Consider the following 12,530-nt stretch of genomic DNA (forward strand, 5'->3'; position numbering starts at 1 on the left):
ATTTACTTTTTCTCTCATAATGCACCTAATTTATCTTTAAAAATTAGATTTGTCTTGGGTGGGTGAATTCATTGATTTAAAAGTGCATCTGGTGTAAGATGTAATTTTCTCATATTTAGGAAGTATTTCTTTCACAATCATTTTGAACTAAGGGTATAGAGTACACAAAACAATAACCATGTGTTACTATTATACCTTCATTATATACTCACTACTAGATCAAGTAAAAGGGAAAACTTGAAGCAAATACACAGCTTACCATAATGGGCACTGTTGAAGACACCTGCCATTGTCCTGCATGAAGAGTTATCTCCACCACACACTCCACATTTGTCTCTCTTGGCCTTGGAGTTTAACACATGATCACAGCCAGCTTGCTTCAAAACACAATTAGTACAATTAAGACACTCCTTGAATGTAAGAAATGAGAGCCAGAGGACTAGAGAGAGGATTTAACAAAGATGTCGACTAAATGTCACCATAGAAGGTCACAATCGAAGTAGCAAAAGTAGTTTACAACCTGTATGAACTTTATGTTCTACCCTTTTAGGAAGCTCACATCATCTTTATCCTGATTCTGAATAGCACAAGCTAACCAGAATCAGCAAACTTAGTGCTTTATGAGTCATTATTAAATGACAGAGAATTGCCTAGTAACAAATCTAATCATATTCGTATAGATAGCATAATATAAAAATTACTTTATTGGAATTCATAAGAATGTACCATGAAGCAGCAAAATAAATATTTGGTTAGAGAAATAGAAAAAAACTATTGTTATTAAATCACTATATATGTATAGAAACTTCTAGTTTACTTACCCGACACAGGCCTTGAACACAGATGTCGTTGGTTTCAGTTCCACAAGGGGTACCATCAGCAACCCTATCCTTCAACTGGTAGAAGTTAGTGGTTCCAGCAACCCGACAATAGAGCTTACAACGATCTTTTATGGCAACTGTAAAAATTTTAAAAAGTCAATTTTGGGGTGTACAATAATAAAGCCATGAGTTCTAAGGTCTCAAAAAAATTTACACTAATGACATTATAAATACTTACTCCCACTGTACTTTGGAAGCCACCTCACATTAGGGGAAAGACCATTGATGTTGAAATGTTTACCATCAAAATCAGAGCACTGCTTCTCTCGAAAGTCTTGCTTGCCTTTTGGACATGAATCAGTGTTACATGATCGAAATTTCATCCTGCGGCCCACACAGTACTTTCCTCCGTTTCTTGGCCTAGTCAAATTCATTACATTTTAAAGCACATCAGTACAACATTATTTCTGCCATTTACTTCTATAATTGTTCCATTCTTTTCCAGGATCAGGAAAACCACTGATGTTCCACTAACATAAGTTTTTAAATGGAAGTATGTAAAGGGGATTTTAAGCAATTCTCTGGCTAATGAACTATAAAAATATCCACCTTCACATGGATGCTGAGGCCTGGAAGGTAGAACCAACAAAAAACTAATGATGAATATAAACGAGTTAGAATAAACAAATTAACTTAAAAAAACTGATGGACTTTTTTTTTTTAGTTGTAAATGGACACAATACCTTTATTTTGTTTATTTAGTTGTTTTGTTTTTAATGTGGTGCTGAGGATCGAACCCAGTGCCTCATGCATGCTAGGCAAGTGCTCTACCACTGAGCCACAACCCCAGACCCTCATAATGAACTTCTTTTGTAAAACATCAAAATGGAATTTGTTTACTTTCTGAGGGAAAAAAAAGACATGTAATAGCCAAAGACAATAAAAAAGGAAGACAGCATGTTCAAAAGGAAGTATATGTGCATCTCCATCATGTATATACTTCTTCCCACTCAGTTCAAGGAGTTTCATGGTATCAATGTATATCCCTCTCTATTTCAACTTAATGCTGGAAAATAAAAACTCTTCAGAATTTTAGATATAAATATTTTTAGTATAATGTAACTATTCTAAAGTTCAAATGAATTTAGATTTTATTTAGAGTATGTCACATTTCTGCATTAAAATGCTTTTAATAAGACACTGAAAGAATGTCACATTGATTGCCAAATAATATATCATATATACAACAGAAACATTCATTTAAAAAATCTCTATGAGCTCTCTAAGCTCTTTTATCAATGAGGGGGGAATATGTTTACTTATTCAGCTAAATACAATGATGCATCTACAACGTGAGCAGAGAATGAAAATGTGACACATAAAATTATATAAGACAATAAAAACTACCAACCAAACTATGAATTTTCTCCAAAAGAGCCAAAACTAAGTGAAAGGATCCAGGAATTTTCATTAGAAATACAGTAAATGTGAAAATGCCAGTGTAACTGTCATTCATATTCAAAAATATTTCCTAACTGATATCAAATCAGAAAACAAATTTTAAAAAAAGAAGAAAATGATTCTGTATCAGTTCCAATTATAAAGTTTTATCTATTTATGTTTTTTAAAGTCTGAATCTACAAAGATATATAGCAATATGGTTAAAATATTCCAGAAGTTTTCTGAATCTCAGAAACTTACAGACTGACCTCCAGTTTTAGAAGTGAATGAAACTGGTGTTTACTTTCTGGTGCCTTGAGTTAATCTTAATTTACAGTGACATAAAAAAGACATACTCAGGACGATTACAGAGCCTGGCTGTGCTTTTGATTCCACCTCCACATGTTCTTGAACAAGAACTGTAAGGTCCCCATGGTCCCCATTCACCATCTACAGGTCGTGTCTCCATTTCTTTGTTTACACACAGCCCATGGTGGCAGTGCTACAAAAATAACACACAGAGAAATGACTCATGTATATCTAGTTGGAACATCACAGTTATTATAGTAATATTATCAAGATTAATAGAAGGACAATATACAAACAATTTAAAGTAAACCACTAATAATTCAGAAATAGGATTACATTTGACAACAACTTATGAATATTTCCTGTCTACTGAGTAACCGTAAGATCCGTGGAATGCAAAAAGAATCTCTTCCCTTTGAGACTTAGAGGCTCACTGGAAAGAAAAACATAGTAAAATGGAAAATGATGTTTTTTAAAAAAGAAGTAACAAATATTAGTTTAATACTGTATATGTTCACGGTTTCATTATTTTACTCCAAGATATCAATCCTCTTTCCCACTCTTTTAGATAACTTTCTACATCTCATCCATCATCTCAGATGACCTTGTTTCTTACTTTCATTGATAAAACAGAAACTTAGAGAAGAATCTGACCAAAATTCCCTCCTACTCCTTCTATCCAACCAACAGCATCTGTACCCAGATACTTTCTTTGTCATCTATTAGTGCACATGAAAACTATGATACTAAAAGAAGTTAATCCCTCCACCTATGCCCTTATTCCCATCTCTTCTCACTACTTAAAACATTACTCTAGCAATTCTCCCTGCCATCTGTCTTATATCATCATTGCTTGGTGACAGATAATCAAGGTGTCCATACACTAAAACCAGTCTTTACCAGTTTGGGAAGCACAGAACTGAGAGTTTAGAAACATTTTTTTAGACACATGATGCTGGAGACCAAACCTAAATCTTGCACATGCTACGCAAGTGCTCTACCACTGAGCTATTTACCCAGCCCCGCTTTTGAAACTTTTATAAGATTCTAATAGAATAAGTTTATGTTTATTGAAGTAAATAATTTGAAAATTGGCTTGTATTTATTTTTTAATTATTTTAAAATACACATAAAATTATGATCACAACCATTTTTATATGTACAGTTCAGTAGTATTAAGTATATTCACCACTGTTGTACAAGCATTCTCCAGAACTTTTTCATCTTGCAAATCCCTACACCCATTAACGACTCCCATTTATCCCTTCTTTTGCCTTCTGGTAGTTACCATTCTACTTTTTACTGTTATGAATTTGACTATTTTTGACACCTCTTATAATGAGAATCACATAGAATGTCTTTCTTGACAGGCTCACTTCACTTGGCATAATGTTGCTAAGAACCATGTTGTTGCATGTGTCAGAACATCCTTAAGGACTATTAGAATGGAATATCATTCCTTTGTAAATTTCCATATATTAGTCCATTTGTACAAGGCTCTAATTCCCGATATTATTACATTGGAAATTAAATTTCAATATGAATTCTGGAGGAACACACATTCAAATCATACCATATGTATATATAGCATTTCATTTACCCATCTCCCCATCCATGCACTCTTGGGCTATTTCCACCTTCTGGCTGTTGTTAATAATACTGCGATGAATATAGGTGTACAAATATCACTTCAAGATCCTGCTTTCAATTCTTGGGAATTTAGTCCCACAAGTAGAATTCCTGGATTGTAAAATGACTCTATTTCTAATTTCTTCAAGAAAGGCCATACTGTTTTCCACAGAGAATTTTGGAAGACACTTATATTTTCTCTTTTTCATTTGATCTTTCTAGTTATAATAATTTTATTTTATATAAAAGTACCAGTTAATAAATAACCAGAAATTTTGAACAAAAAATACAATCTTTTACTACAGATAGTTTGAGAAGTACTTCATTAGATCATTCCTATTAACATACACACTTCAAAACAATGGCAACAATGAAATCTTTCTTAGCTCTCACTTCCCTCACCAGCTCCAGTACTTTTCTCCAGTCTTATTATTGACTAACACTCTCTGCCTATGTTCTCATAACATCACCCCAGCCAGGCTTTCATGGCCTTCATGAAATGGGACTTCATGGCCTATTTCTGTATGAACCTGCTCAGGTGTAGGTCATGGATGTCTTTGCACTGCTATAACCAAGGGTCAATTTTCATTCTCTGTCTTCTTTGATTTACCAGCAATATGTGACTCAATCACTCTTCCTATCTGACATACTTCCTTTCCTCTTGGTGTCCAGGACCATTCGTAGTCTTGGAACATGCTTGGTTTTCTTTCTTCTTTAATAATGAATCCATCACAAGTATCTTCTGCTATTTTTAATTTGTCTTTGTGCTCTCTTAATATCGGAACCAATAGCATCTGTACACAAGCTGCTTGCTCGTGTTTAATTGATTTTCTAAAAAACATTTCAAAAGGAATCTGGAAATCAAAATCCTGCCTCTCCTCCATCAAAACCTGCTTCTCCTGAATTGATCTAAGTTGTTCAGTGAGAAAGCTAGTCATCCTGCCTCTTCTTTCTCATCAAATTGTCCACATCAGAAACATTAGCAAATGCTCTGGTTACTTTTAAATACATCAAGAATTGAACTTTCTTCATCCTTGCTGCTCCCACTCTGGCTTGAGCCACCAGTGTCCATCACCTCTGTCACTGCAATAGATACCCTGTTTCCACTTCTCTTCTCTACTGTTTAGCCTCAACATGGTTGCCAGAATGATCCTTTTTAAAACCAGTCTTTAAATTAAGTCAAATCAGATGATGACTCTCCTAAAATCCTTCAATTACTTTACTTTATATAAACACTAAGTTCTTACAGTGTCTTCAAGGCTCTATATAATATTTCGCCAGTTAGTTCCTCCAAGTCTCACTCTCTTCACTTTACTCCAATGGTGAGGTGCTCTGTGATCTGCACTGAACACTCCAGGTTTCCTCAGAATTAGCAGTTGAGCTGCTCTTTGTCTGAAACTTGATTACCCCAGATATCCTCACAGCTAATCCTCTTACCTTCTTTAAGAGAGCTCATTTGGCAAACTTCATGAAGCTCTTCCTTGACCACTAGATTTTGCATTGCAATCTATCTTCTCCTACTAGAAAACTTCCGTACTAGAAAACTTCTGTCTTCTTCCTGCTCTGTTTCTCTTGTCTATGGCATTGATTACTTTCATGGCACTATTATATATTAATTATTCATAATATTTCTAATTTGTTTCTAGAATGTAAACTCTGGGAAAGCAGGGAGAGCTTCTGTTTTATTTTCTCATATGTCTTTAGCCCCTGAGAATAGTGCCGGGCATAGAACACCCTTGAAAAATCTTTGTTGAATGAAATAATCCTTTTCTTAATTTTATCAGCAGAAAAAAATTGCTTTGTGCCTTCCATTAGAACAAATTACCTAATAGCATAAGGCTGTTAGAGAGAAACAAAAACAAAGTATCAGAATAGACTGTATTATGTAAAAGTGCATTTTGTGGGAATCTCTCAGAAACAATTACAATAATCCTCAGGTTCTCATGTGTGTTCTCTCTCTGTTTCTGTCTCTGTCTCTCTCTCTCTCGATATAGATATCTATAAATATCTATAGATAACATATATACAAACATATACACACATACATACATATACACATACATACATAACTACATATAATGAAAGAATATAGCATAAAAAGATAGGTTATACTATTCATCATGTAGTACAATTAACTCATATTCAGATGGATTCACAATGGCTTCACACAAATTGCTTTACTACCAAAAGTATCTAACACAGACTCATTTTTTAGACAGTCACAAAATAAAGGAACTAGAGGAAAATGTTATGGCACAATTTATTTATTTATAATGTCCCACCAATTAGAGGTTCATTTAATACTGAATAGAGATAACATATAGGGTTCACTATTTTCAATAAATAAATAAAGGGAATGTATATCTGTCATGCCCCACATGTTGCAACCTAACTGCCACCTCTGTTTTTTAATCTTCACTGGCTTTAAAATACATCTCATTATCTCATCACTTTGACCTAGAATCCCAACCATGCCCACCTTTCGATCTCATACGGGAAATATCCAAATGGCTATTCAAATGGCTAGTAAGCAAATAGAATGATGCTCAAGATATATAATAATCAGGGTAATGCAGTTAAAGTCACAATGAGGTTTCATTTTGTACTTAATTAAATTGGCTAATTTTTAAAAAAAGATTATCAATATCAAAATCTGGAAAGGAATGTAGAGCAACTGAAACTTTCTACATTGAGAAGTGCAGTGTTGCACATACTCTGGAAAATGGTTTGGCACTTTCTTATGAAGTTAAACACATGCTTATCCTACGACCTGAAAGTCTATCCCAAGAGAAACGCAAACACGTCTACAAGGAGACTTGCACAGAGATGCTCATAGAAGCTTTGTTCATAACAGCCCCAAGCCAGAAAGGATCCAAACCCTATAGACAGGAGAGTAAGTAAATTATGTGCATTTGGACAGCTGAATTTCACTTCCGTATAAAGGAACAAGTGCTGATGCACCCAACAATGTGGATGAAGCTCAAAACATTATGTTGAACAAAAGAAGCCTGATCCACCCTCCCCGCAAAATCTACACTGTTTCCACTTACACTAAGATCAAGAACAGGCAAATTAATCTATAGAGATAGAAATCAAAACAGGAGGTTTCTTTGGAGAGACAGGAAATGATCCAGAAACAGGGGAGACTGAACATTTCAGAGTGATAGGAGTGTTCTAATTTTAAGGGATGTGTTCTAATTTTGATTGGGATGTTGGCATTTATATTTGTTAAAACCTATCAGACCATAAACATAAGATCTATGCATTGTACTCATATGCCTCTGTTCCAAAAAATAATGTTTATGCTCAAATTGAATTAGGCTACCCAATAAATTACCTATAAATAGTATATCCCCATTTTGGCCACACGACATTAGTCCTAAAGATTCATGACATGCAGTAAACTGAAAGTTTGCTAAGGAACAGAATAAGGTCCAATCCCAGATTGAATCAGGTGAACATCTTGGAGAACATTTCTTATTTAGTGGTCCAATAAACAATAGCCCAGCATCCTCACTTCTAAAAGGTCTTTGTCTCTGCTCAACCTCAGAGTCAGTAACTCTCACAAATTAAACCATTTCCCTCAAAAAGTCACTTACAGAAGAAATGAAAGGGAAAAAATATACAGTTATTTTAAATAATTCTTACCCCCTAAATAAAAATATCATACCAATTAAAAATCAAATTTTAAGATTCAGTGCTAGTTAAACTGAAAAATTCCATTAAAACTTTGATCCTAAAATTATAAAATGAGAATTAGAGGGTTACATCATTTCCATGAGTACTTCAGCTACTACATAAATTACTGAAGTTCCAAATAAAACTTTGGTAATCAGTTTATTTGTGATGTGAGCAATAGTCATAGGAAACACATGCCTTTGGGTGAAAAAGTGATTCCAAAGAAAAACAATAGCTGGTACAAGCATTTCCATGAAGCAACAGGTAGGAAAGATGCACTTTTAGCTACTGAATGGACTTTAGTTTTGAAAAATGTTCAACCTTTGTCCAAGGTAAATATAAGAAAGGGGCCACATTAACCAACTCATTGCCAAGGAAATGTTCTGTCTATATGAAGGAGCTCAGAAAAGACTACCACACCAAAACCTAATATAGACAACACTCTTTGCTAAATCTGAAAGAACATGACTTTATCTTGGCACAATTTGACGTCAGCCCCACCTACAATACATTTCCTTATCATGTTGAAACTTATCGTTCAACACTGTATTGACAGATTTAGATGACTTCATGATTTATGTTAGAATAGTAAAGAAGTAGTTTGGCAGGCAGTTATTTTAGGGGCATAATATATTTTAATACATGTAAAACCAGAAAGATTTGAAGATACCATTTAACACATTCAATTATACTTGACTGAATTTTATGGGTAAAAATGTATGTAATGGAAACATCTTTAAATATGGGGGATCTGCTGAAAGGTTAGGTTCTTGACGTCTGTATTAATTTTAATAAAAATACTATTATATGTGTGTGTGTGTAATTATTTGATGATTAAATCTAACTTTAATATTCATCTGCTACATGCTGAAAAAAGGGTAAAATTGAACATTCAATTCAGCTGACAATGTGTACATCCAAAAAACATGGCAATAACATTAATTCAACCAGCTAAACAAAAATTGACAGCAAGTAATGAACAGAGTGCTGAAATGCAGAGCAATCACATCCTTGGATAAACTCTTGATACAAGACTCACCCTTTGAGAAAACCTACCATCCCAGGACCACAGTTTGTTCCATCTGCCAGTGGCATGTGTTGAGTACGACAGCCCTTGTGAACTCCTTCTGCACTTGTGCACCAGAGACGCCGGCATTGTCTCTGCAGAGAAACCAAAGGCAGGCAAGCAAGTGTAAGCATATGATCACCCAGACCAATTCAGTATAATGCATATCATAAGTTGATCTGATCTATTTCCTAGTTTCAAAGTCAAAGCTGGAAATGGTTACCAAACATCCTTACAAAGTAAGTTCTAGTCATTGTTTTTCCTCTAAGCACAAAAAAATGGCATCATTTACTTTTGAAGAAAGGTTAAATTTTATTCATTGATGAACAATGGGAGAAATGAACTGGAGTATAAATATTAAAATTTACATGAGACATTTTTCTTTCTTGACGAGATATTTTTCTAAAGGGACTTTTTGTTGCTAAATGTTATTCATAATGAGTTTCCAAAAAGTCCTTTTTGATGTAATGGTGGAATGTATGAATAATGTGCATAGAAATGCTGTATAATGTACTGAAGTTTCCTATTTTGTGAATATAATGCATACTTTAAATTTTTGAACAAAGGGTTCTGAAGTTTGCACAAGAAATTAAAATCCCTGCAGGGCCATAGGGCATATACTCAAAATAATTCCTTTCTTTTTCTGAATTTAAACTTGAAGTTTATCTAGAGTCTAAATCAGATCAGGAAGCAATGTATATTTTATAATGAAATATTAAGAAAATCTTTCCTCCTACACAGTAAATGTTTAAAGGCTTATTAAGATTTTTTTATGAATTTAGGGTTTTAGGAATAATATTCCTATGTATAATAAGATTTGCATGTCCCTGCTTTCACTGTTAACTGACTTATCCATGCATTCATTCAACATTCAATAAGCATTTATTTTGGGACAGCCATTATTGTTGCAGATCCTGAACTGGACACTGAAAATACAAGTCAAGAATCCCATATCTGAAATGCTTGGAAATAGAAGTGCTTCAGATCTTGTATATTTTCAGGTTGTGGAATACTGACACATATACAATAAGATAAGTTGGGGATGGGACCCAAGCCTAAACAAAACTTCATTTGTTGCATATGCACTTTATATACATAGCATGAAGGTAATCCCTTTTACATTATTTTTAGTGCACTTGTGTTTTGACTAGGACACATCATATGAGGTTGGATGTGAACTTTTCCATTTGGGGTATGACATCTATATTCAAAAATTTTAGAACTTGGGGCATTTCAGATTTAGAATTTTTGGATTAGGGATGCTCAACCAGTATGTATGTGTTTAAATGAGTAAATAAGTCTGCATTTCTGGACCAATGAGCCTCACAATCTAGGAAAGCAGAAATCAATTTGGCAAAGTTGTGCAAAGGCATGAAGAAAGCAAAGTGCCTACTCTGCTTGGCAAAATGAGGCATGGATTTGCAAAAGCAGTGATATTGATTATAAACTACCTCCTAAATTTACCATAAAGTAAAAGAAAATCATAATTATAGATCCAGTAACAAAAGTGTTAGGATCAGTTATTTTAATGGAAACTAAAAGAAAAAATACCATATTAAAATCCTCAAAGTAAACAATAAAGTAACAGCTTAGTGAAAAATAAGTTACAACTTTAATTCTTCTGTATTTGACTCTATGTAAAAGAAAATGTAGTATATGTTAGATTCCTGAGGCCTTAAAAAAAAACTCAGTATCAAAACATCTACATTTCCCCTCACCCCCAAAAAATATCATTTGAAAATAAATATTTGAAGACTTTTAATTTTAAAATTTCACTACTACTCTAGGGCTCAAATTTCTAAATAAGAGTATTTCGCAGGAATCTGTGAGAATTAACAAAGATAATTTTAAGTATCTCACATGGTACCTAGTAAACAATAAGAACTCAACTAGTCTTAGTTTTTTTTTTTATTTTTACCCACTTTCTTCCAAATTCCAGATTTTTCAGAGATTTAAAGACAGTTGTTGTCTTCCATTCAAGAGAATAAACATAAATTTTGAAATATATACTAACTATGACTTTGTAGTAGTTAGGGACAGAATTTTTCTTACCAAATAAGGACACACTTGTGATCCAGGACCAAACATAAGCTCACACTGTTTGTTCACATCATACATTAACCCAGGCAGTTGTGAAGATAGGTCATATGCTCTTCCATTCGGTTTATCAAGAAGACATTCTCCATGGCCAGTGCTGTACCAGTGGCAGAAAATAACACGTTGCGAATACAAGTGGATACATTTCAGTACGACATTCATCACATTTGCTGTTGTTCTCACACTTTCAAGAAGAATATTTTCCATAATTTAAAAACCCACGCATGTCAACATGCATAACGACAGCCTCACAGTTCACAAGGGATTTTTTAGTATGATTGTTTGTGCTTGATTCCCAAGTTGCACAATACAAAACTAAAAAATAATAATAATAATAATAATAATAAATAAATAAATAAAAAGGCTGAGAATGTAGCTCAGAGTAGAGAACTTGCTTCAATGTACAAGACCCTGGGTTCAATCCCCAACACCACACACACAAAAATGTAATGACAAGAAATAAACATAAATTCATTGCAGTATAATTTGTATCACAATGTTGGGTCTACTTTGCTATCCAGTAGTAATGTCTTAAATATAATGCCCAAACTGTCAAAATGTGGAAAAAATAAAAATTAGTTTTCAAATCATTTGAGAACATGGTTTTAGTTCTAAACCAACGAAAAAAAGGAATTTCAAAAAGTCTCATGCTATCTCCAAGTTTCATGTTTCTCAAGGAGAGAAAGCACAGCACAGTCAAGGTCACTGGCTTTGGGAGCTTACATTTTGGTGTCACCACTTCCTAGAATACTTAATCTCCCTGAGCCTGGGTCTCCTTATCTCTGAATTGAGAGTGGTGATGTCTTGTCACTTACTATTAGAGTATAGTCACATGCCACATAACAATGTTTTAGGCAATGATGGGCCTCCTATGAGATAGTGGTGCCGTTAAGATTAGAACAGTGACATCATAGTGCCCAGTGACATCATAGCTGTCATCATGTTGTAGTGTAACACATTACTCACACGTCTGTGGTGATGCTGGTGTGAACAAACCTACTGCACTGACAGTAGTATAAAACTGTAGAACTTGCAACTATGTTCAGTATATCACACTTGATAATAAGTGGTTTTATGTATTTACTATACTACACTTTTCAATCTTTATTTTAGTATACTCCTCTTTATAATAAAATTTATTGTGAAACTTTGCTGTTATGCTAGCAACAGCCTGACATTATATTCTGTTTACTGTGTTTCTTGATTACATCAAGGTTACATTTAGTGAATGACCTGCATCATACAGGTTTGTGAAAACATGTTCTAAGATGTTGACACAATGATGAATTGTTTAGTGAGGTACTTCTCAAACTGTATCCCCATCACTAAGGAATGCATGATTATACGTGATATATTTAAATTACTTAGAAAAACAGTAAATAGCATGGGAAATATGTATGTCACTCCTTTTTTTTGAAATGCCCAATCTATAGAAAACTCTGTGAAAATGTTCAGCTACTTCAACTGTGCTAAAAGCAATAATTTGTTCC

At 33.9% G+C, this 12,530-nt stretch overlaps 1 protein-coding gene across 1 annotated transcript in view; it reads right to left on the reverse strand.

The window, feature by feature from the left end:
• ADAMTS20 (ADAM metallopeptidase with thrombospondin type 1 motif 20) overlaps nt 1-12,530 on the reverse strand; it is a 143,361-nt gene that overhangs the window by 81,710 nt on the left and 49,121 nt on the right. The window contains exons 10-15 of the mRNA XM_081309281.1: nt 10,996-11,137; nt 8,934-9,038; nt 2,618-2,763; nt 1,060-1,241; nt 822-958; nt 260-377 (exon numbers count right to left, since the gene is read on the reverse strand). Coding sequence (XP_081165407.1) covers nt 260-377; nt 822-958; nt 1,060-1,241; nt 2,618-2,763; nt 8,934-9,038; nt 10,996-11,137 — 830 coding nt within the window. The remainder of the gene's footprint in view (nt 1-259; nt 378-821; nt 959-1,059; nt 1,242-2,617; nt 2,764-8,933; nt 9,039-10,995; nt 11,138-12,530) is intronic.

The sequence above is a fragment of the Spermophilus citellus genome, assembly GCF_964194105.1.
Source record: "Spermophilus citellus genome assembly, chromosome: 10".
Classification (NCBI taxonomy): Eukaryota; Metazoa; Chordata; class Mammalia; order Rodentia; family Sciuridae; genus Spermophilus; species Spermophilus citellus.